The sequence below is a fragment of the Miniopterus schreibersii genome, assembly GCF_964146895.1.
Source record: "Miniopterus schreibersii genome assembly, chromosome: 12".
NCBI lineage: Eukaryota > Metazoa > Chordata > Mammalia > Chiroptera > Miniopteridae > Miniopterus > Miniopterus schreibersii.
In genome coordinates, this window is record NC_138112.1 from 33,578,438 (window position 1) to 33,603,867 (window position 25,430).

General features: G+C 52.2%; 1 protein-coding gene across 1 annotated transcript in view; it reads left to right on the forward strand.

Annotated features, from left to right (window-relative positions):
• LOC308565004 (guanylate cyclase D-like) overlaps window positions 1-24,252 on the forward strand; it is a gene marked incomplete at both ends in the record, with an annotated part of 30,859 nt that extends 6,607 nt beyond the window's left edge. Inside the window, 16 exons of the mRNA XM_081153761.1 lie at window positions 1,205-1,559; window positions 2,646-2,730; window positions 3,293-3,389; window positions 3,472-3,600; window positions 4,848-4,928; window positions 5,876-6,052; window positions 6,286-6,442; window positions 6,724-6,873; window positions 9,711-9,859; window positions 11,399-11,562; window positions 12,002-12,194; window positions 16,531-16,705; window positions 17,522-17,620; window positions 18,441-18,535; window positions 20,149-20,234; window positions 24,156-24,252. Of these exons, the coding sequence (XP_081009887.1) occupies window positions 1,205-1,559; window positions 2,646-2,730; window positions 3,293-3,389; window positions 3,472-3,600; window positions 4,848-4,928; window positions 5,876-6,052; window positions 6,286-6,442; window positions 6,724-6,873; window positions 9,711-9,859; window positions 11,399-11,562; window positions 12,002-12,194; window positions 16,531-16,705; window positions 17,522-17,620; window positions 18,441-18,535; window positions 20,149-20,234; window positions 24,156-24,252 (2,289 nt within the window). The remainder of the gene's footprint in view (window positions 1-1,204; window positions 1,560-2,645; window positions 2,731-3,292; window positions 3,390-3,471; window positions 3,601-4,847; window positions 4,929-5,875; window positions 6,053-6,285; window positions 6,443-6,723; window positions 6,874-9,710; window positions 9,860-11,398; window positions 11,563-12,001; window positions 12,195-16,530; window positions 16,706-17,521; window positions 17,621-18,440; window positions 18,536-20,148; window positions 20,235-24,155) is intronic.
• Between the last annotated feature and the right edge of the window lie 1,178 nt (window positions 24,253-25,430).

The window sequence follows — 25,430 nt, forward strand, 5'->3', positions numbered from 1 at the left end:
GTGTAGAGGTGGTGACAGAGATTTGGATGCTGATGGAGGGTCATTCAACCAGTGATTCACTTGACAAATGTGAATTGAGTCTTTCTCATGTGCCACTGTGCCAGGTGGTAGGGACACAGTGATGGGCAAGACAGATCTGTCTTTCAAGGTGCTTCCCTTCTGTTAGGGTGAGATATGCAAAAACCAAGCAACCCAATAACAAGATTTTATAGTGATAATATTGCCAATAAAATAAAACAGGGTAGAGTGACAGAGAGTGGCCTGGATGGAGTAGAGGGCAGAAAGAAATAGGCTGGACAGGGAAGCCCACTTAGGAGGTGGCACTTGAGCTGAGTGCTGATTGATAAGGAGGCAGCCAGGTGAAGCTCTGGATGAAGAGCAACCAGGTAGAGGAAACAGCAAGTGCAAAGGACCTGAGGCAGCGTGAGCTTCAAAGGCTAGGGGAGCAGGCAGAAAGGAGTGTGGGGCGGCTGGACTGTCATGAGTGATGGGGAGAGGGATCCGAGATGAGCGTGCCTTTATCATGTGAGGCATTGCAGACCAGGGTTAGGAGCCTGGACTTATCACAAGAGAAAGCATCAATGGGTTTTAAGTAAGAAATTATTTGATTTGTCCTTTAAAAAATCACTTTGTTTTATGGGGAATAGCCTGAAGAGGGCCAAATGAAGCAAGGAGGCCCCTAGGAAGCTCCTGTGTGGTCCAGGTGAGCAGTGAGGGTAATTCAGACCCAGGTGGCAGGAACACAGTTGGTGAGCAGTCAATTGAGTTCGGAATAAATTCTGAAATAAAGCCAAAAAGATGTGACGATGAACAGGAAGAGAGGAATTGGGACTCAAGCTGAAGCTTGAGACACTGGGCAGGTGGTAGTTCCATTTCCTAAAATGCGGGAGGAGGGGGCTTGGTGTGGTAGAGCCAAGCAGAACCTTGCAGAACCAGGAGTTCTGTTTTGGGCATGACAGGTAGGTTTGAGAGGCTTGTGGGGCATCAGAGTGGCTGGGGATGGTCATGATGGGGTAGTCATGGAGGTGTGAGGCTGCTGAGTGAGGACTGAGGTGATGGTGGGATCAAAGAGAGGAGTGTATTTGGGGTGGTGATGGTTAGGGGACAATACAAATAATTGCTGCTGGCAGGAGAGCCAGGACTCAGAGATGTCTGGGAGCCTGTGCTGTGGGGTTATGGGATTGAGGGACCTTTTCTTCCACAGGTGTCCCCACTCTTTGGCACCATCTATGATGCTGTTGTCCTGCTGGCTCATGCCCTGAACCGCTCTGAAAGCCACGGGACAGGGTTCTCGGGGGCCAGCTTAGGGGACCACACAGGGGCTCTGGATGTGGCTGGCTTTAGCCAGAGGATCAGGACGGATGAAAAGGGCAGGAGGCTGGCTCAGTACGTCATTTTGGACACAGATGGCTGGGAAAGCCAGCTGGTCCCCACCCACATTCTGGACACAGGCACATGGCAAGTGCAGCCCCTGGGCAGGGCCATACACTTTCCAGGAGGGGCCCCTCCGGCACGTGACTCCAGCTGCTGGTTTGACCCCAATACACTATGCATGAGAGGTAATTCACCCATCCATCCACCCATCCATCCATCCATCCATCCATCCATCCATCCATCCCTCATTAAGGCTTTCCATGTGGACAGTCAAGTCAGTCACATGAAGTGCAGAGCAGATACAAAGAAGAGACTTGCCACCCTGGCAAGTTCTGCTCAGTGGTTAAAGTCTTGGCACCTCGGACTGAAGGGTCTCAGGTTCAAGTCCAGTCAAGGGCAGGTACCTTGGTTATAGGCTGGATCCTTGGCCCAATTGATGGGTGTCTTTCACATCAATGTTCCCCCCCGCCCCCCGTGCCTTCCATTCTCACTAAAAAGCAATGGAAAAAATATTCTCTGGTGAAGATTTAAAAATAGAGATGAGACTTGCCACTCTTTGAGAAGACTGAACCAACAGTTGTGAAGTGCCAAGGAAGGTTAGCTTAGCAAGGCCTCCCCTCAGCTGAGCAGGGCTAAAACATTTCCAGAGCAGCCTCTTTTCATCTAACTCCTGACATCAGGGCTTGAAATTTGGATTCAGTGTCAGGAGGACTCTTCTAACAGTCAAAGTGAATGACAATGAAGCTGACTGCCAGAACAAGCAATGAGCGGTCCATTGTGAAGGGGATGCAAGAAGAAGTAGGATAACAATTGACAGGGATACACAATTTGTACCCAGCACCTGCCCTGTCCAGGCCCAGTGTTAGGAGCCAGGGACCCTGAGATGAGTAAGACATAGGCCCTGCCGCTCAGCTGCTCTCAGTCTAGTAAAAAGGTACCTGGCATCCGGTGGACAAAAGGCCACAGTGCGATCAGGACTGTAATGGGGCCTGAGTGGGGTCCTTGGGGTCCCAAGGCAGGGAGCCGGAGGTGAGAACTTAGACAGCAATACTGGAAGTCAATATTTGTGTGTGATGATCTAGCCACAGATAGGACTTCCCTAGTTGCAGGCCATTCTGAGCCTCGCCCCTGGGGAGGGCGTGGGCAGAGGTTTGTGTTCCCATTTCCTACAGGGGGACCAAGAAACAGGTGCAGGGGCTGAGTGAAGGGGCTGGACTCCTTGTGCGGCTGTTACTCGTAGGATTCACTTCTGCCTCCGCCTCCCCCACCAGGTACACAGCCCCCTGGCAGCCTTCTCGTTCTGGCCCTGGCCTGTGTCCTGTTGCTGGCCGGTGGGGCCCTCACTTGCCTCATCAGGTGAGACTGTGTGCCTGAGCTTGGCACTGCCCCTCTGTCCCTGTGGTCCCACAGGGCCTCTCTCCTGTGGGCATAACCCTGACAATCCGCAGGGGGCTTTCCCATCCTTGGTCCCTAGGATCTCAGGTGGTCCCGCACTCCTGTCCATCCTAGAGCCTCTGTCAGACTCTGTGAAGGCCAGGGTGCCCTCTGAGGAAGCCCATGGGAGACTTGGGGAAGAAGCCTGGGCCTAGGACAAGACCCCATTTTTCCTGAGCCTCAGCCACATCCAGGAAGGGGCAGCCCTCCATTCCCAGCGCTCACTCCAGGCTCTGGCCACCCATGAGGTCTCCAGGCGACATGGGAACACTGAGGCTCAGACCAGAGCTGGGAGTCCAGCTCTGAGCCAGGGCTGAGGGCCTCTGTGGGGGCACTGCTTGGCTGGGACTGCTGGGGAGGCGAGAAGGAAAACAAGGAGAGGATAGGTGAGGGCTGTGGGTCAGAGGCAAGTGAAAGGGGCCAGTCTGCGGCAGTTGCGACATTCACGCCATCCCCTCTCCCCTGCACTTTCTCTTGCCTCCAGACTGGGCATCCAGCAGCTGCAGCTGGTGCAGGGGCGCCGCCAGATCCTGCTGACAGCCCAGGAGCTCACCTTCATCCATACACCCCTGAGCAGACCGGTGGGTGGGCAGGCACTGGGCTGGGTGGGCAGGCAGTGGACTGAGGCCCAATCTAAGCTCTTGACCGTGCCGCCCCCTTCAGAGGCTGCATATGGACAGTGCGAGTGAATCAAGAAATGTGGCAGATGGTGGGAGCCCGAGGTCAGTGGCCCAGGGGTCAGCAAGGAGCCTGTCAGCCCCACAGGAGCCTACCAACGTGGCCTTGTACCAGGTGAGAGCCTCTGCCACACCCGTGCCCAGACCTGGGGAACTGTAGTCAGTCTGGGAGAAGCAGAGGGAGCCCACAGCCTCTTGGGTCTCTGTATGCCCCACCCTTGTTGCAGAATGGAAAACTGAGGCCTGAATAAAGGCAATGGCTTTCCTGGGTCCCATAGCAAGTCGGTGTCAGGGCTAGAATTGGGAAGCAGGACTCCCAACTTCCAGTCCAGCATGGTTCGTGATCTGACCTTGGTAAACAACTTGTTGCTGGGCACTGTCAGTGATGAGTCCACTCCCCTCTCAGCACGGGGGCCGGCCTAGGTCACCCTCCTGCTTGCTCTGGTGATGGGTAGTGAGATCCCAGTCCCTGAGGCCCTGACATGTGGGGGCAGCACCCAGCCCAGAACAGCCTCTGGGCAGAGCTTGGGCCACCCGCTGGCAAGGAGGCTGGAAGGTCAGGGGTTGGACTGACAAGATTCTCGAGTCACTGAGGACACTGCGGCTTCTCAGGTGCTGTGCTCTCTAACAGTCCCCTGATGCTCCGTCTCTCCTGCTCCCTGACTCACGCTTGACGGGCCGGGCTAATTGTTTCTACAGGAAGGGATGAGGCTTGTGCTTCTTTCTACCTTCTCCTTGGGGAATTCTATCTCTTTTTCTTTTCTACTGAAAGGAGGCATTAAAGATGTACAAAGCACATTTTGTCTGCTCCTCTGAGTTGGCTGATGGGCTGCCACCGAGGTTGAGGAGGCAGGAAGCCACTGCTGAGAGGGGAGAGGGCTAGGGTCACAGTGCTCCCACCCTCCCCTCTGCCCTCCTCTGGAGCCCCTGGGTCACAGAGCCCCCTCACTCCCAGGGTCTGGGGTGTCCTGGGTGTCTGAGGCCCTGCAGAGTAAAGCTGACCTTGGCCCGGGAGCGAACACTTTATATCCACCATCTAGTTAGCCCTTGGGGTAAGGGTGGGGAGGTATCATCCTCCTTTTACAGAATTGAAACATGAAGCTCAGAGATCTGAAGTCACCTGCCCAAGGTCACAGAACTTGAAAAAGGTGGAGTTAGGACAGGCACTCGAGTCTGTCAGCCAAGTCAGGCTGTTCCTTGGGGCTGCAGTAAAAGTCCAACTTTTGTTTCGCCTGGCCTTGGAGCACACGGAAAGAACATATTTATGGGGAAGCAGCTGAGGCTGAGAGATGCTGAAGGACCTGCCCGAGGTCGCACAGCTGGGACCTCGCAGAAGCTGAACTGGCACTCCTCCTTGAGCAGGGCGAGTGGGTGTGGCTGAAGAAGTTTGAAGCTGGCACGGCTCCTGAGCTGCGGCCCAGCTGCCTCGGCCTCCTAAGGAAGGTAGGGCTGTGGAGGGCCTGGAGGGGGCTGGGGACAGTGTGCGCTCAGGAGAGCCAGGTAGGTCTGGACTGGTGTCTATTCAGTGTGGAAGCTTCTAGCCTCAGGAAGGAAGTCCTGTTATCACAATCGCCACCACATTGCCACCGCATCAATCACAGTTATACACACCGTCACAACGCCATCCCAAAGTCATGTCACCACTTTAACATGATCATCACCATGGCCACCAGAGGCATGATCCCTTCCATCAGTATCACCACATGCATAATTGACACCATCAAAGGGCCTCATCCTGTACCCGCCATCCCTCCATCCACCCACCCATTTATTCACCATTTATTGAGCATCAGCCTTGTGCCAAGCTGTGCTCTGGGTTTGGAGGATACAACCATGGAGAAGAGACAGGATTCTTTCCCTTGGGAAAGAAAGTGAGTTTCCAGCAACTTGTCATCACTAATCAAATAAGTCCCTTCTCCCTCAAAACTGTCACCATCTTCAGAGGTGCTGTGGGAGGGAGGACCGAACACAGGATCTGAGTCAGGCTTAGACCCCTGTGCTGTGGAATTGGTTACAGCTCATTCACTTATTCATCTATTATGTTTCCACTCACTCGCTCACCCACCCATCTATCCACTCATCTGCTCATCTGCTCATCCATCCATCCATCCATCCATCCATCCATCCATCCATCCATCCATCCAATCATCCATCCATCCATCCATCCAATCATCCATCCATCCATCCATCCATCCATCCATCCATCCATCCAGTCATCCATCCATCCAGTCATCTGTTCATCATGCATCCACCCACCCATCCATCCACCCACCCAACATTTCTGGTGCCTCTCTGTGCTCAGCCCTGTGCGGGATGTACTGAGAGCCCTGATGTGGATTTCACCTGGCCCAACCCCTGGGGGCTCCTAAAGATGCTCATTGCCCTGGCAGGTGCGAGAGCTGCAGCATGAGAACGTTGCTGCGTGCCTGGGGCTCTTCGTGGCCCCTGGGGCGAGTGCTCTGGTGCTGGAGCACTGTGCCCGGGGCAGCCTGGAGGACCTGCTGCAGAACGAGGCTCTGCGGCTGGACTGGACCTTCAAGGCCTCCCTGCTGCTGGATTTGATTCGCGTGAGAACCCTCCCCTGGGCCTGGAGCTGCGGAGGAACTGGGGCGGGCAGGGAGACAAGATGCTCAGACTTCCCAGACCTGGGCCCTCTTCACTTTGTGTGAGAAAAGTCTGAATAGTGTGGCAAAGGGTGAGGGGAGGCAGGAAGGTTTTCTGGGCTCTGTGGGAATTTTGAAGGCACCAGAGTCCCCTTCATTCACCACAGGCCTAATGGCCCCCATTATGTCCACTCCAGGGAGTGCGGTATCTGCACCATCTACATTTCCCACATGGTCGCCTCAAGTCCCGAAACTGTGTGGTGGACGAGCGCTTCGTGCTGAAGATCACTGACCATGGTTACTCGGCGCTCCTGGATGCTCAGGGGGCCCCCGGCCCATGGCCAGCCCCGGAGGGTCAGCTCATGGGTGGGCAGCTGGTTCTGAGTCCTCTGTTTAAATCGGGTGCTTGTGAGGCAGGGGAGTGGGTGAGACTTCCAGCCCTCCAGCACTTCATGTGGGGTGACCTGAAGCTGATGTCTGTCTTCTATGAGCCTCGGGCCCCTTACCTATGAATGGGGAAGAACCTGCTTCCTCCTGTGGCTGGAGGGAGCGGGTGGTGTCACCACATGTGTGAAACGCCTGCCCAGCTCAGCCCAGCTTGGTGGTTAGTGGGTGACGCTGCCCTGTGATTGCAGAGCTGCTGTGGACGGCTCCGGAGCTGCTGCGGGGGTTCGGGGCGCCCAGGCAGGGCACCCTCAGTGGAGATGTCTTCAGTGTTGGCATCATCCTGCAGGAGGTTCTGACTCGAGGCCCACCCTACGGCTCCTCAGGGCTCTCAGCAGAAGGTACAGCATCCTCCCCCCCTCCCCCCCACATAGTCAGGGAGCTCTGTGACCATCAGGAAATTCGGGCCTGAAAATAACCACACACACACACTTGCCTTGTTTGACCGCAAGGGTTGGGATTCTTTGGCTTAAGCCAGGCAGCCTTCTGCCAAAATGGCAATTGACTAGTTCTGGCCTTAAAGACACTGGTTTCTGAGTGAAAGCCTCAACCCCTTCCTGCCTCTCCCAGTGTCATTGCCAAGTGTGCAGATGCTCATGCAGTAACCAACCCACTGCCAAGCACAGACGTTGTGTCTATACAGATGTCAGTTCTTCCCCAGCTGTATCACTTGCCTACTGTGTGACCTAACACAAATCACTCACCCTCTCTGAGCCTCAGCTTTCTCCCCTTTAAAATGGGAATCAAATTTAAAATGTGCCAGACATCTGGCCCATGTCTGATGTGGCCAGGCTGCTCGGTCTTGGGGGCTTGGTTCTCTGCCTGGGTGGGACTCCTTCAAGAGCATCTCTGTCCCCATACTTTTGGGTGTACAAGAGAATCACACCTTCTCCATTGTCACCCGGTCTTAGACATTTTCTCTCTTCTGACCTCAGTGTCAGGGTCCAACTTCAAAAACATTTCCTCCCCTTCCATGTTCTCTCTCAGGGCTTCCTGGACTCCAGGCTGCTCTTCCAGTTGTCCCCCTGCTGCCTCTGTCCAGTCCCAGGCACCTGTCCCCACAGGTGCCCTGGCATCTCAGTCCAAAGTGCAAGGCAGTGGAAGGCAGTGGTGGAGCCGAGCCCACCATCCCCTCCCACCCCCAGTGGATAATCTGTAACTCACAAGGAGGCCCAGCCCTGCTTCCTTTCTCCACCAAAGTGCTGCTCCGTGAATAATGAGCATTCCAGGCCCCAAATTTATGAGGTGGAGGAGTGGGAAGGAGGGGGCTTCATCAGGCCATTTGTTCAACACTCCTCAGCTGTGCCCTCCTCCCCATCTACCCTCTGAGAGAGGGAAGACCAACCAGATGGGACCTGCAAGCCATGCAACCAGTGCAGGGCCCTTCAGGCTGGGGCTCCATTCCGCCTTAGGTTCAGAGACCAGGCCTGGAATCCCATGACCACCCTTGGGTTGGGCTGTGAGGCCAGGGCCTTCTACTTCCTGGGGTGCTTTTCCTGGTCTCACGGAGTAAAATGTCAAGAGCACAGGCATTGGAGGACACCGACCAAAGCCCAGCTCCACACCAATTTATTCATGACTTTGAGTAAATCCCTTTCAGGCTCTGAGCCTCAGTTTCCTCCTCTGTAAAATGGGACTATCATGCCTGCCTCCCAGAGTAGTTGCGAGGATTCAATGAAATACTTTAGACAAAGTGCCCGGCACCCAATAAAAATCTGCCCAATGGGCACCCAATAAATATCTGCCCGAGTGGTTTTAGGGTTGTGCTAATGAGGATCTTGGGTTCTCTCCTGACTCTCCCACTTAGAAGCAAACCGTGTTAGAAATAGCATCTTTTTAAGATCCTGTATGTGTAGGCACTTGTGAGGTGGGTTAGTGCACTCTTTTCATAGACAGTTAAGTGAGGCTCAGAGAGAAGGGACTTCTCAGTGGGAAGCAGAGGGTCTGGGATTTGGGTGAAAGTTCCCTGATCCAAGCTCAGTGCTTTTGCCCTAAAATCTCTCGGCGTCATCCAAGGAGCATCTCCCCGTGGAGCTGGATGTGCAGGCTGCTCCCTCGACCGCCCCCGGGCCCATCAATCATGGTGACGCATTGGGTGCGGACAGCGGGCCTGGCACAGTGCAGGAACACGAGGCCCGCCTGGTCTGGGCCAGTGGTTCCCAGCATGTTCGCATAGGAGGACTCCGTTTCAATGTCAGGAAAGGTCGAAGCCTCACATGCTACTATTTGACTTTTAATATCCGCTGACTGAGAAAATACCCAAAGACAAAATCTGCTCTGAAATCAGTAACACTTTGAAATGGATTTGTATTTTAGTCATCATAATACCAGCTGAATACTTTTGAAAAAGTGTTGTACATGTGTGTGCGCGATGTATTATTGGTTCCATCTGCACACACTCCTTTGTGAGCACATACAGCTTCCAGACCCTTTACTCAGAGGCCCTCGGGTCTGAGGCCCACAGGCTGGGAACCTCTGGATGGACGAAGGAAATTGCACAGGTCGCGAGGAGATACAGCCCAATTTTAGAGTCTGCTTTTTAGCTGCCCTGTGGCTGTGGGAGACTTACTTAACAGCAGGAACCTCAGTTTATCTGTCTGTAAAATGGGACAGTGATGCAGGTACTACCTCTAACAAGAAGGCCGACAAAGGGATGGGAGGGAGAGTAAAATCCAGAAAGACTTCTTCTCACCAGCCCCCAGGATGCCCTCCTCCCCACCCAGGAGAGGAGGGTCACAGTCTCCTTGGAGGAGATTAATCAGCTATGCCTCAGAACAGCCTTATGAGGTCTGTGCTATTATTATGCCCTTTTATTGGTGAGGAAAACTGAGGCTCAGAGAGGCGATGTAACTTGTACAGAATGTAAATGGATGATCTTGAAGTTCCCTCCTGGTCCCCTGAAAGCCTGAACTTGTGCCCAGCCCCACTTCTTCCCAGTGTTCTTATGAATCTCTCAGCTCCCTTGGGCTCCCCAACAGCTTCCGGAGGTTATCGCTATCCTTTGTTAGGTGGAGAAACCAAGCTGCAGAGTGATGCCAGGTGGCAGGGCCAAAACTAGAACACTGATCTGTCTGATCTTAACTTAGTCTGGTGGTCTTTATCACATACACTGGGGACAGGAAGATCAGTGGCAGGGTTAGGGGACCTCAGGGCCACCACCCACATGTGTTTGTTGCAGAAATCATCAGAAAGGTGGCATCACCGCCTCCCCTGTGCCGGCCACTGGTGTCCCCTGACTGTGGGCCACCCGAGTGCATCCAGCTGATGGAACAGTGCTGGGAGGAGGCTCCGGAGGACAGACCCAACCTGGACCAGATCTACACCCAGGTCAGTGCTCCCAGGAGGAGCTGGGTGCTCACAAGAAATGGCTGATCAATTCACCTCACTTTGCCCAGTGGGAGCCCCAAGCTATCCCTGAACCCCATGCAGAAAGGAGGCAACAGGCCAGCACCACAACCCCTGAGGGTGGAGCCGGAGGTACTCCCTCTGAGTGCCTTCCTGAGCGCCAAGCCCCATGCTAAGTGCTCCGCTTACTCCCTTTAATCCTAGTTACCATTCTCCAAAGAAGCTTTGTTATTATCTGGGCTTTACAGGAGAGAAACTGAGGCACAGAGAGGGGAGGGGACTTGCCCAAGGTAACTGAGGAAGGACAGATGGGGCTGGTGTCCAAACGTAGGTTTGTCTGTCTGCAGAGCTGGCACTGGGAGCCCCAACCCTGTACTGGGCCTCCTGCCACCAGAGCAGAGAGGCCCTTCTTGGCTGTGGTGGCAGGACTGGCTCCCCGAGGAGTGCTTGGGGCGTGTGAGGGGCACTGGGGCCACTGGGCCTGCCCTGGGGACTGCAGCGGGAGGCACGAGGCAAGTCTGTACGAGTCTGTGGGGCAGTGGAGTGTGTGGGTCTGGCTGAACTGGCTAATGGCTCCCGCTGGGCCAACCCATCCAGCCTGAAGTGGCATCTTCAAGCCTCTCTTTCCTGCCCCCCACCACCCCGCCACAGCAGGACATCATCAAGGAGAGGTTGTTGTTGAAGGTATGGTTTGTAACCACACATGAATGTCTTCACAGGAAGACCCAAGAGAGGTACTTCTCTCTGCGCAGTGCCAGCAGTAGGCATGTTTTTCTTGAGCAGCTAGCTTACTGCTCCATTGTCTCACAGGCTCTATGGGTCATGTAATCTAGATCTTTCTCTTTGCCTTGTAGCCAGGAAGCTCGTATCCAAACTTGTGGCCAAATTTTAGCGTGCATTTTGCACACAGACCTCACTCCTAGAATAGCCTTTTTTTTAAAACTTTACTCTCCTTTGGTCCCAGTGTCCTTATATATTTATTATTTTATTTTGTGTCATTGCTTTCTATTTCCTAGTGCTTAAAAAAAATTGGGAGCACACAGAGAAATAGAGAGGTAGAAATAGATTATTATATAAATAATCTACATATATTCTTTCTACCTATCTATCCACCCATCTACCCATCCACTTATTCATCCATACATATACCACATCCACCCACCCAGTATCCATCCTTCTGTCCATCCATTTATCTTTGAGAACAAAGAATGCCTTTTCCACAGTATTGTAAGAGCAATGGAGTAGGGTTAATGTTTATTAACTGTAATGTGCTGAGCATGAGCTCCTTTGCAAAGTTCTTTCTGCCCACCTCACACAGAACTAACCCATTTTTCCTCCCAGCCATCTGTGCTTTCCCTCAGTGGGGCTGCCATCATCAGTCTATTATATATCTGGCCCTCACCAATCCATCTCCTCCAGGCAAGGCCTGTGCCTGGCTCATTCCTGTGGCCCAGACTTCCAAGCTTTGGGCTGGGTGTATTGACCGTCATGGATGAATTGGGAATTTTGTTCCATCTTCAGTTCAAAAGCATCAACCAAGGCAAGAAGACCAGTGTTGCTGACTCCATGCTGCAGATGTTGGAGAAGTATTCCCAGAACCTGGAGGACCTGGTCCAGGAGCGGACTGAGGAACTGGAGCTGGAGAGGCAGAAGACAGAAAGGCTGCTCTCTCAGATGTTCCCTCCGTGAGTGGGCCCTTAGGACTTGATTGTGCCTCTAGCCTTGGAGGTTCTGAGCATGAGACCTGGAACATAGTACATAGGTGCTTAGTAAATCTGGATTCCATGAATTCATTCAATTCATTCATTATTTATTTATCCAACATATTTTCATAGAGCCCTTACATGTGCTAGGTACTATGCTGGGCACACAGGTTTGGAATTTCTGCTATTTCACTCTCTTGGGAGCCAAGGAGAGGGCATAATGTCCCCTGTCTCACTTCAGAAAAAGTAATGTCCAGAGAGGGACAGTTATTTGCTGGAGGGCAGCCAGCTTACCAGCAGACTTGTGCCAGATTCCCTGATGCTCAACCTAGGATTTCTCCCTAAATATCCCCCTTTTACCTCCAAACTATGGAAAGGGGTTCCTTCTGCCTTGTGACTCTGACCCTTCCTATCCCTCCAGGTCTGTGGCAGAAGCTCTGAAAATGGGGGTGACTGTGAAGCCGGAGTACTTTGACCAAGTTACCATATACTTCAGTGACATTGTGGGTTTCACCACCATCTCAGCCCTGAGCGAGCCCATTGAGGTGGTAGGCTTGCTCAACGACCTCTACACACTGTTTGATGCTGTTCTGGGCAGTCATGATGTGTATAAGGTGAGAGTACCAGGAGGCTGGCATTCCATCTCTCCTTCCTTTATCACTTTACCAGATGGGTTTATGTCACACATTTACTTCCATTCACTTATTCATGTGTTTTTATCGGGTTGCTATTGCTGTGTAACAAATAACCCCAAAATCCAGGCATGTAAAGCAATAAGTATTTATTATTGCCTGCAAGCCTATGGGTGAGTTGGAAAGTTCTCTGGACTCACTCATACATCTGTGGTCAGCTGTGGATGAGATAGGAAGCTCTGTTGATCTTGGTTGGGCTCTTCACGTCTCTGGAGCCTTGGCTGGGACAACTCAGTTCTGGTCCACAGAGTCTCTCGGCCTCCAGCAGGCTAGCTGGGCAAGGGCAAAAAGGTAAGTCAGCTCCTGTGCCTTCCTTCAGGGAGCTCTTGGTGCTGTAGCTAAAAGATAAAGGCAATCCAGAGTGAAAGTGATGAGCAGGGGAAGCAGAGGAGGCTGAGAAGGCCTTCTACCCAGCCAGGGGTAGACACGCAGAATAAAGAGTAAGAAAGGCTTTCTGGAAGAGGTGATGTCTTCCTAGTTTTGTTCATTCTGGGCGTGGCAGCTCCCAGTAAGCAATAGTGGAATATATACTAAAGTTTAAGGCTTAAGAGAGTGGGCCTGGTGAGCGTGAAGAATGCTGAATGGATTGTGATGGCTGGACATGAAGTGGGTCTGTGGTGTGAGTAAGTGGGTGGGTAGGGGCCTTGGTAGAGCTGTCAAGACTCTTCATGATCTGTGCACCTATTGACCATGGCTTTGAATCCCAGCCTGGCCACTAGCTTTTATGTGGCTTTGGACAAACGGCTTCCCCTCTCTGGGCCTCTGTTCTTTATGTATAAAACAGAAACAATGACTCCAGTCCCAGAACGGGGGGTCACAGATAATTGTTGGATCTTACCCCCCTGTATAAGTGTGGCGTAAACTGAAAATAGCTTCCTGCCCCTTTGAGCCTGCTGTGGGGACCTTCCCACCCCAACCCTGCCCTGTTGCTGGGGGTCTTAGATCAGCTCCAGACACGGTGGAGGAGGTGAGGAGGGAGGTCCCAGCAAATGGCTATATTCAAGCTCCACTGGCCTCAGCCTTCATTTGTGACTCCCCAGCTCCCTTCCTACCATAGCTCTCCAAGGACACAGGGAAGGGGTGAGCCAGGCCTTGGGGCTGAAGCCAGAGTGGAAAGGATTCCTGGACAGGAAGCTTCAGGGGAGAGAACTATTAAAGGTGCCAGGCAGCCTGCTGATAGCATTACGTACAGTATCTGAACAACAATAATCAGTACTTGTTGAGTGCTGTATACTAGACATTATTCTATGTACTTTATATGTATTAACCTATTTAATAATCATAATAATCTGTGAGATAGGTACCAGTACCCCTAATTTATAAATGAGGAAACTGAGGTAACTAAGTGGTTTGTCTAATTACATATTCCCAGCGGGATATGAAGCTGAAATTTGAACTTGGGCATTCCAGTCCCAAGACCCCTCTTTAGAGGGACCCGCTATCCCCATGATATGGATGTTCTCAGGTTAAAGCCACAGGTTCATAGTGGCCCACAAGTTCCTCCAGGAGCTGGCTCTGCCCACCTCCCCAGCTGCACCTCTGGTTACTCAACCCCCACAAGCGTGCTTTGCTCTCTCTAGCCACTAGGCCTTTGCACATACTGTTCCCTTGTCCTGGAACACTGCCCTCCCGCCTCTTCACCTGGCTCCCCGTTGGTTATCCTGGTCTCAGGTTAGCTTCCTTGCCATTCCAGACATGGTTTGGGCTCCTGCGTGATGCTCTCATAACTACTCCTGGACAACAGCCACACTTTATGGTTCCAACCTAAACCGCTCTGTCCCCAGTGCTGGCAATGTCCAACATATGGTAGGTCCTCAGGAAATATATTAGCTGAATGAATTGCTCACTGAGGCCTGGAGAAGAAGTGACTTGCCTGAGGTCACACAGCAGGTAGGCGGCAGAGCCAGAACAGGAGTCTGCAATGTCCACCACCACCTGCTCTGCCCACTGCACCACACTGCCCAACGTAGACCTGCAGAGACCCGAGTCAACATTCCAAGGATGCAGCTTCCCTCCTGTTCCCTGTTCAGGACCCCATGCTGCTGCCCCAGTCTGTGGTTCTGAGGCGTTGTCTCCTGTGCTGGCTGAATTTCTCTCTTGCCTCCAGAGCCACCCTGGCCCATGGGCCCCAGGAAAAGATTCCTAATCTCGTCTCGTCTTGCTGAGCCCTGCGGCTTTGATCTGCCCTGAGTCACCCCTGGCCTGTCTCTTCCTCCCCTGTTAATCTTTTCTCACACGTGTCTCTCCCAGCTCTGAATCATGCCTTCTGATCTACTCTGAACTCTGGCCAAGAGGTCTGCATCTTTCTGGCAGAGTGAAATGAAATAAAACAAGGCGTGCACACCCCTCCAGATGTGGGGAAACAGGAGGCCCATTCCTCATGATGTGCGAGCGCGTCTCTCATCACTCACGCCATCCGCCTTGGTTTCCCCTTCGTCCCCAGCAGGATCTGGTTACTGCTCTTTAATCCAGTCTGGGTTGGGAGGCAGCCAGGCAATCATTTCCTGGTTCCACGGGGGTCTGTGATTCCCTCCCGGCACGCGCTGAGTGAGCATTTTTATGGACAGAACTCTAGAGCAGAGCCCACGTGGGCTGTCCCAAGGGGTGAGTTTGGCCCCAGCCATACTGCCCAGTGACCCTGGACAAATCACCTCACCACTCGGAACCTCAAGCTCCCATTTGTAAACAGAGATGAAAGTGTCTATGGCTTACAGTTGTTCTGCAGACTAAGTAATGAGAAAGAAAGTGCTATCGTTCATTCATTCACCAACATGATACAACATATAGTGCTGGAGGTACAGCCACTGAGGCCTTTCCCTGAAAGCGCAGACTGAGAACAGGGGCCCCAGGACTATTTAAGCATCTACAGAGGGCTGGCCCAGCCTACGGATTGTCATAGGGTATCTCATTTAGCCCTTGTAGTGCCCCTCAGAGGGATGGATCATTATTCTACTGTACAGATGAGAACGCAGGCTCCGAGAGGTAAGTGACTGGCCCACATAGCAAGCCAGTGGTGGAGTTGGGATTCACATCTGTTTGTTGGTATGGAAACCTTTGCTCTCACCTCTCCCCTGGCTGTGTTCTCCCATATGCAAAAGGACCACAACTATGTACTAGAAGGAGTCATGGCCCTCACTTACAGCCATGATCTAAGATCTAACTAAATCTTTGAGAGATCATCTTTAGGAGTCTGAGTTCCCAGAGAGCAGAATCTGTGCCTGGTTATCTTTCTGTTGCTGGGGTTGTAGAGGTGATTGTTGATTGCACCATACTCTCCTTTCCAGCTCAGGCTGTAGGCAGGTGGAAGGCTAGAGGTCAGCTTTAGCAGTTTGTTGAACGTGGATGTGTGGTCACCATGGGGCTTTCTACTGTTCCTCCTCCCCAGTCTGGGCTTTGGGGTCACCCATCTGAGGCAATGCTAGGTCCCCAGAGCAGGTGCACTGTCCCTGATTGGCAGTTGCACACCTGGTGGGCTGGTGGTGGGGCCCATCAAGCAGCAGGTCTCCCAGGCTGCCTATGGGAGCAGGACTCAGCCCAGACACATGAGGTAACTACAGGTAGTACAGGACCAAAGGGAGATGCACACAGCAGGCAGATCCTCTCTCTCCAAAAGACTGGGTGGACTTTAAAATCCCTCCCAATTCTGAGGTTCTGTGATTCTCTCTTCACCAAAACCATTAGCCAAAGGAAATGATGATGATGATGATGATGATTGAGACAGAAGTCTCCATTTATTGAGCATCTATGATGAGCCTGATTCTTTAAATATTTTACCTTTAATATGCATTCCACATAAGAGAAAACGGGCTCACACAGGTGAAGTGGCCCAAGGTAAACGGCAGACCCACATCTATCTGATTCCAAAATCTACATCTTTCTCAGTACATGTTGGAAGCCAATGGGGTTTGGAAAATAAGATATATATTCAATATACACATACTCTTCTCCAGATGAAGCCCTGATCTGCCCTGTGGCATTGTGCAGACAGGGCACCCAGTTCTGCCACCAAGGAGCTCATGGCCTGGGGTCAGAGGAGATGCGACAGACATGTCCGCGTGTAATTTAGACAAAGGCGACCTGAAACATGCAGGTCCAATCATTGCTAGCGTGGATGGAATGAGAGGCCTGGCAGAGACGGCCCTGTGGCCACAGACCAGAGGGGTGGGCATGGGCTCCCGAGAGGCAGCCTTGTGTGGGACGCAGGGCAGACCAGGGAGAGCGTGTTCTCGTGCTGGAGTGTGAAGGCTGTGATTTCTAGGTAGAGACCATCGGGGACGCCTACATGGTGGCATCGGGGCTGCCGCGGCGCAACGGGAGCCGGCACGCAGCTGAGATCGCCAACATGGCCCTGGACCTCCTCAGCTCCGTGGGGGGCTTCCGGATGGGGCACGCACCCGACGTGCCCGTCTGCATCAGGGCTGGCCTGCACTCAGGTAGGGGCAGGTCTCCCAGGCCTGCCTAGCTGAGGCACCCAATGATGAGCTTCTGGAAGTCAGAGATTCTAGAACTCTGTGATAGAAAAAATTTACATTGCTGTTTTTTTCTTCTATTATTTTAAGGTTCTAAGATGTTATAAATCACAGAATCCATGTGATTCTGTGATTTATACACACACACACACACACACATATATTATATATATATATGTCTCAGCATCCATCAAGAGCATCTAAATCCATGCTGAGGAGCTGATAGTCTGATGGAAGAGGCAGGACAGAGACCTTCTGTGGTCACAAAAACAACTAAATGTTTGCTGGGATGGGCCTGGGAGAGACCACAGAGTCTCTGATATATCCTTCTCACACCCCATTCCTTCCTCCTTGGCACCTGATGTTCCCTGCTGACTCATTCTCTCATCCTTCAAGACACAGCTCATGCACCACCTCCTCCAGGAAGTCCTCTAGGCTGGGTCAGAATTTCCTCTCTGGATTGGCATAGTCTTCATGCTTCCTTTTCAGAGCATTGATCATAGTTTACACATCTCCCCACACTGAGCTGGGAGCTCCCCAAGAGCAGAGACTGGCTTTGGTTTATCTGTGCCCCTCTATCCCCAGCACAGAGCTTGACATAGATGTCATCTCCTCTCTGGATGTTGTTGAAAACTCCAGATAGCTTCATCTTTACCCCCCAGCTGGAGCCCAGGATATGGGGTGGGGATGACAGTCGGGGTAGGGAAGGGCAAAACTGTCATAGGGACTTCTTTGTGGCCCTGGACCTGCTGGAGCTCACTAAACACATTTGGGTTTCAGGGCCCTGTGTGGCGGGGGTCGTGGGTCTCACCATGCCTCGGTATTGCCTCTTTGGGGACACTGTTAACACTGCATCTCGGATGGAGTCCACAGGGCTACGTGAGTGTCTCCTATTTCTATCCTGCAGGAAAGGACTGTCTATCTCAATGACCCTCCAGTTTGGCTGTTAGAAACAGTGCTCAGTAACCAAATCACCACCTGGTGGCAGCGTGCCTTAGTTGTTCGTAAAGCAACTGTAAGGAGATGATGTATGTCACAGGTGCTTTTAACTTTCCAAGAGCTTTTTGTGATGACCTCATGAGAAAATTAGTAGAGAAAGTGATGACTCAAGAGGTAAGGAAAGGACTGACTGCAACTGGCTTGCTTAGGGTCCTTGAGCAAAATGCTCGTCTTCTAGGTCTTGGTTTCCCTGCTTTTACAATGCCATTTTAGGTTCTTGCTGGCAGCAGAAGCCACTTTGTCATTTGGTTAGAGCAGCCAAAAAGTTGAAGTCCTAAGACCTCTCCTTCTGGCTACCGAGCTTGTGTGCTCTGTAAGGCCGTTCAGTGCACATTCTGCAAAACCAGACCTGGTGGCCCTACTGGGGAGTCCTGTTTATAAAAGAAAAAAACTGCTTATCTGTCCTGACTCAGCCTTCATAGACATCCCTACAAGTGGAAATTATATTCTAGAGGTTCTGACTTCATCTTGAGTTCCTCTTAACACTCAATCTATGTAATATGCTTTTCTTAGGGGTCTCTATTTTAGGGACTAGCTATCTACTAGAGGGACAAAAGAGCCAGGCAAAGGGTATCACATGAATCAGAATTGTGCTTATTCTGGCTAAAACTGGGGCTCTGACAGGTCTCAATGATTTCACCAAACACTAGGTATGCTGCCACTAGGTGGTGACTTGGATTATTACTACCTTTCTTCTCAGCATACAGAATTCATGTCAGCAGAAGCACTGTCCAGACACTGCTCAGCCTGGACGAAGGCTACAAAATTGACGTCAGAGGCCAGACTGAGCTAAAGGTGAGAGACTTTATTCCATGGTGTTGGTGAGAAAAGTTCCCAAAGGTCCAGTTCCAGCAGGAGAGAGTTTCATCTGAGTGATGTGGTTGAAAAAAATGCCTGCCTGGTGTTGGGGATGGAGCTGATCACCTTTACATGTTCTCTCCACTGCCCAAATTCTAAGGAAACATTTCTTTCTGGAGTCAGTCCTTCATTTGGCTCCTCATGAGAAGGACCAGGGCAAAGAAATTACTTCTATTGATGATCTACCTGGGCAGCATGCTGGTGTACAACATACATTAACATATTTATTACTCATAGCAATCATGAAATAGGGATCAATGTCCCCATTTTATAGTTGAGAAAATTAAATTAGAGAGACAAAGTGACTTGTCCAAAGTCCCACAGCTTGTATCCTAGGTCTGGTGGCTCCAAAGCTTTCTCCATAGCACTGTTGGGCTCCTACACATCCCTCAGAACCCTAACATAGACCTCTCACTGAAGCCTGCCCTGACCCAGGAACACTCTTCTTCCTTTCCCCCAGCAGTGACTCTCATGCCTTCTCTGTGCACCCACCTGTCTAAAGACCAGCCCTCTGCTCTTGTAGGTGTGATTTTCGGTCGTAATTACCCATGAGCACCTCAAAGGCAGAGACAACTCTATAACCTCTGCATTCTTTTTTAATGTTAATGTTCATTAAATGGTACAGTATTCCTATGAATGATTTTTCTTCCTACTCTACCTCCACTCTTTTCCCCCATTCCTCAACTAGAGTCAGGCCTGGTGGGGAGACTAGAGCAGCCTAGTCATTTAAACACCCAGAGCTACGACTGGGCCTCAGAAATTGGGTGCTCCAGGGGATTTACTGTGTTATGCTGTGGATGTTAGAGCAGGAGGGTGTAGCCCAGAGAGGGGGAATGACTGGTCCATGGTCACACAGCCTGTGGGGGCTGCCAATGTGGAATCCTTTACCCTGGAGGCTGAGGTTATGGGAAAGTGAGCTGGAGTAAGTGAGGGCAGGTGTGCCTTGTTTGGGTAAAGGGACACTGGGTGTCCTGAGGAACAGAGACACTCTGATGACAGAAAGGGATGCCAAGAGGGAATGAAGAGGACTGCAAGCCAACCTCAGGTTCTTCAGGCTGGCGTGGGGGACCCAAGGGGCAATATCCATCTCTGTGCCAGGGTGGGGTATAGAACATCTAGATCAGCTAGCCCTCACCTTAGTGCCCGTCATGCCCCCTCCACTCCTAACCCCCAGGCAGCTGCACCCCCATCCCAGGGGAGGCTACCAGGTCCTTCAGTAGTTGGGGAGAATCCCAGACCATAGAATCCTGGCATCTTAGCATTCCAGATCTGCTGGCCATAAAATATATGATTTATTCTTTATTTCTCTGACGGATAAATATTAATTCATTTAATCCACACAGCAACTCTATGAGGTATTAGGGCAACCAAAGCACAGAGAGGTGAAGTAAGTCGGCCAAAGTCACACAGCAAGTGAAAATGCTAGGTTTGGGCCCAGACAGCCGGCCTCCAGGCGCTAGGCTGCTGCCCACCAAGCTGTCGGGATTGTGAGCCTCTGCCCTGCCCTCTGCTTGAGAAGGTCGTTCAGTCCTCTTTCCTGTCTCTCCCAGGGGAAGGGCGTGGAAGAGACCTATTGGCTGGTGGGGAAGGAAGGCTTCCCCAGCCCCCTCCCCACACCTCTGGACATCAAGCCTGAGTGAGTAAGAAATTTCCCCAGAAGTTTGACCTTTTTGTGTGAGAAATTTGATATTTGTTATTTTTCTGATTATAAGGGTCTTACCTGCCTAGTGTATAAAACTTGGAAATTACAGAATTCTTTGACGATTAAATAATTGCCACCTTCCCACTCCTGAGAGACAGCACTATTAGCACGTAGCACAGTTCCTGTTTCTGATGCGTTTGTCGTGGATGAGATCACGCTGCCTTGATGACTTCTTGCTCAGATCTGTGCTCTCAGTTCCACGCCCCAAGTGTCCTCTGTACTGTTCAGAGCACTTTCATAAACACACTCATAGTGACGGCATCAGGACTGCAACATGCGGGTGCACCACGATTAGCCCAACCTTTCTCTTGCTGCTGAGTGTGTAGAACCTTCCCATTTTGAGCTGCTTGTAGGTAATACATTGGGCATTTGTTGCCATTCAGACTACATCTGCGGAGGCTGGAGGGTAAGGGTCACAGGTGCTGCCAATTACTGAGAGTTACAGTTTCCTATAAATAAGAAGGTCCCAGGGCCCACAGGTTATCACACCAGTGGGGAGGCTGAGCCTGGGAATGGCCAGAACCCACCCAGGGTCCCCCAGCATGACCACATCACAGCTTCCTGACCAAAGTTTTTCCTTTATCAGAACTTCCCACTGGCTCCTCCCAGCTCTTTCAGGATGCCTCCCCTCCACCTAGACTCCTGCCATCTCTCAAAGATGAGAAATGTGTGGGACACACCTGGGCTTCATGGAAAAGGACCAGTGCTGGAGCAGCCCAGGCTGTGTGTTCTTCAAGTGGTGGATTGATGTGGACAGCAGTGACTGGCAGGGAGCCGCTTGCAGCAGCCATTTCCTTTCCACCCTGCTGTCAGGGCGCCCCAAGGCCTCGGGACCCCCGGGAACCCAGGGCAGAGCACTGCCAGACAGGAACTGGCCCCATCCAACTTTGAGTGCTTTCCCCCAACAAACAGCGGGGCCCAGTGAGGCAGGGAGAGGGGAAGGGCGTGGATGGGCACACGCTGGCATATGGAGAAGCTGCCAGGGTACAGAGCACACAGGTGTGCTCTTTTTATAAGGACACATCAGTCTCCTGGGTGCAGAACCAGCTTATGTTCAGAAAGGCCTCCACACGGCCCAGGTCGTTCAACTCTGCAGGAAGTCTTTGTGGAGACAGCTCACTGGGGCTGCAGCATGGTGTGAAGATGGGGTTTGGGTCCGGGACATGACTGTTGGTATGGCCTTGGGCAGGTCCCTGTCCTCCTGCGCCTTTCCATGTGCCACAGCAGCCTCGGCGCACCCACCCCCAGGAGAGCCGCTGTGGCCCTTTGTGCCCTTTCCCCACCCATCTAGGTTCTTTATTCCTACTCACCTCTCTTGCCCTTCGAAGAGCAAGCAGAGAGCGAGCAGTCCTCTGACCGCACAGCCCTCCGCTTCCCACCCCACTTCTCGCCTCCACTCGGAGCTGCACTTCTCAGAAGGCCTGTCGGCTTATGCTGACTTCACTTCCTCACCTCCCACTCCCTGCCCAGCCCCCTCAGTCTTATTTCCACCACTACCCACCCAGAACTCTGTGAAGGTCACCTGTGACCTCCACCCATGTCACTAGATTCGTGGGCAGTTTTAGTTCTCAACTGACTCTCAGCAGCATTTCCCCTTTGACCTCCTTCTTCCTAGAAATGGGCTCCCGGCTGTGCTCTTGGGCACTCCGGCTGTGCTCTGTCCACTCCAATTCATCCTCCTGGGGCTCCTCTCCTCTCCCCAACCCTTAAATGCTTGGGATGTACAGGGCTCTTCCCTGGGGCTCTCTGTCCTGTCTAGATGGGCCTCGGGCCCCCACCATTCCTCTGAGCTCCAGGACCACACAGCTCAACACTGCCCCTCATTGATTCCTTCTGGAACCCTCACAGCATCTCAGATCCCCTAGGCCCACCTGGCAGCTGGGCCCTCCTCCAGAATTCTTTTCTGGTGGATGGCCTTGCCATCCTCCCTCAGGGACACTGTCCCAGAGTCCTCAGCAGTTCTGCCTCCTTCACACCCCTAACCTGCCAGCTCCCCACCTCCACGCCTCTCTCTGGCTGCTGCAGGAGCTCCTCCCATTTCCCCTCATCCACTGGCAACCAGAGTGATCTTTTAAAGAAAACACAAACATGATCAATAGAAAAGTCCCCTGTTTAACCCTCTGGGGCTTCCTACTCCTCTGAGGCTCAAACCCGAACTCTTTCATGCTCCCTCCGGCCTCTGCCTGCCCCTTGGCCTCATCCCATCGGCCACTTTCTGCTGCCAAGCCACCTGCTTGGGGCCTTCTCACTGTTCCTTAATATACACTGAGCTTCTTCCCACCCCGGGGCCTTTGCTCTCGCTGTCTCCTGTACCTGAAGCTCCCTGACCTGGTCCCCTCCTATCCTGCAGGTCTCAGTTATGATGCTTCCTCCTTCATGAGACAGCTCTGATCACAACTCTAAATGGAGCCTTGCTGTCACCCTCTGCCCCATCTCCCAGAATCATGTCCCTGTTGCACTTGTTACTCCCTGATATTTCCTGTTGACACGTGTATGGAACTTTCCCCTGCATGAACAAGCCCGGATATCCTGGCCGCCATGTGCCCGCTCAGCCCCAGTGCCCGGCGCCCAGGGGAGGCGAGCTCTGGTTAGGCAGGCCCTGGGCAGCCCAGCTCCTAGCCCTCCCCGACTCACCCTGTCCTGGGAGTGGGAACCGGCAGGTCTGGCAGCCATTTGTCATTCTGAACTCCCTCAGCTGATGACTTTTCCACTCCCAGACAGAAACTTTAGAAAGTGCCAGAAACGTTTTCATCTTTTTGGCTCAGGGAGGGAAGAGAGTAGAGGTCATTCTCCCAGGCCTCCAGGTGGGCAAGGAAGAATCCCGCACCAACCGAGGCCGTGGGCTCACAGGGGACTGTGCACACGGCACACACACACAAGTGCACACACACTACACTCATCTTGACATCAGGCATATACACACATAGAAACACCACCACATGCCCATCAGCCTGCTTGGGGATGAGATAACAGGCAGATAACAGACACACAGAAACACAGCATCTCTACAGGAAGGGCTAGGATGCCAGCTGGATGGGAACTTGTCTTAGAGTTGCATTTACAAGGCAGTTACTGAATTTTACTTGAACTGCGTGCTATAGCTTGATTTTTTTTAAAGTCAAATTTTCTAAAGATGCTTTTACCTCCACTTTCTGTATTTGCCATGTCTGTATAAGTTATTCATCTTTTTATTTGGGGATGTTCAGGGAGATTAGGAGAAGGGGGCATAAGCCCCCTCCATGTCTTGGTGTAGCCATGCCCCAGGCAGCAGGGCCCACAGAAATGCCTCCTGTCGTGTGTCACAGAAACAGTCCATATAGTGACAGCTTCTCTCCCCCCCTGCTCTGGCTAACCAGGCTCGAAAGCGCCCCCTGGACAGGTTGCTCTGAGTCACTCAGAGCCTTGCTCCCTTCTCTGTGCAAGGGCAATAACCCCACTCTACCCTCCTCTAGGCACATTCGGGAAGCGAATTAGAAAATGAGTGTGTGCAGGGTGGGGGTCCAGTGTCCCTACCCTGTTGCATAATACCCAGAAAGTCACAGAGCCCCTCACCCTTATCGCCCCCCAAGATCATGTGCTAAGTAAGGGACAGAGCTGGGGCTAGATCCCCATCTCCTGGGAGACCTCTGGACTCGAAGCCACATGTGCAGATGATTAGCAGCACTGCACCTCTCCGAGCCTAGTCCCCTATAGTGCAAATGGGGAGGGCACTGGTAAGCCCACAGCAGGGCTAGTATAGGGACCAGGAGAAGCCAAGGAAGGGAAAGGGGCTCCTTGGAAGCAGTGTGGTCTCTTAATCCCCCCATTGTTGTTCTGGGTGGGGTTTTATAATTCTTGTTTCTCCTTTTTCCCCAGGGATCCCTGGAAGGACCTCATAAACCAAGAAATTAGGGCAGCTTTTGCCAAAGTCCGCCAGGGCTCAGCTGGGCCTTCGAGCTCAGGGAAGGCCTAGGCTGGGCCCTGAGGAGAAAGACAGAGTGGGACAGGGGCCTGCACCAGCCCGGAGACTCTTGTGACTGGAAACCCCCAACCCCTCTCCCTGCTTCACTCCCCTGAAAGAATTCTCTTGCTGAGCCCCCTAGCAGCCAACTGGGTGCTCATTAATAAGTACCATAGAGCAATATTAATTGATGTGTTCCAGTATGAATCCTATGGGTAACTGCCTCTTGACACATAAACAATAAAAATAGAAATATTCCCTTCCTTTCAAGCAGTGCTTTGTTCTTGACAAATCGTTTGGACTCTGAGAGCTCGTTATTAGAGCTCATTACTCCTCACACCAAGAACAGTGCTTCCACTGTGCAGCCAAGGTGCCCAGGTGCACAGAGAGGAGGTCATTTGCCCTGGTGGCAGGAGCGGAAAGAAGATAGGTGCCAGGAACTGGAGCCAGGCAGAAGAGGGCTCCAGGCTCAGCAGGGCCACCTACTTACATTGCATCTCTTCCAGGAGCCTTTGTTTTGTCACCTCTAAAATGGGAGTTGAGAGGGCCCACACAAGGCTTTTTCCAAACACAGGTCTCAGCCCACAGCAAATGCTCAAAGAATGCTGCCTCCTTCCCTGCCTCTCTTCCCGGAGTCTAATTCTTAGGGCCTCCGTGAGCACTGTGCTGGGAGTCCAGGTCATGGGCTCCTAGAATCTCTGGGGAGAGAAGGGGAATGATAATGCCTTGATTCTTAGGAAAATGAGACTTCTGTCCTATAGAAAAAAGCCAAATCCACAGTCAACTCATTAGACTGGCTTCCAACATCAAAGAGTGTTCATCAAAACCCTCAGGCAGACCAGGAGCATGTGGAATTCATTTTCCTGATGGGGGTGTGGGGGTGTGGGGGTGTGGGCCAGGGCCCAGGGGCCAGGTTTAGCTCTAAAGAAACTTCTTCAAAAGACCCCTTGGGAGTTGTTGGGGAAATGTTCTACCTGCATGCTGTGCCCTCAGAGGCCAGGCTGAGTGTGTGTGAGAGAGAGAGAGAGAGAGAGAGAGGTGATGTGAAAGGGACATACATGGGCGATGTATGTTTGGAGCCATGCGCTGCTGTGCGGTGGAAAGTGCTGGACTTGGCTTTGGAAGATACCCTACCTGTACGACTTTGGACCTAAACATTTTACACCTCAGTTTCCTCAAATGCAAAATGA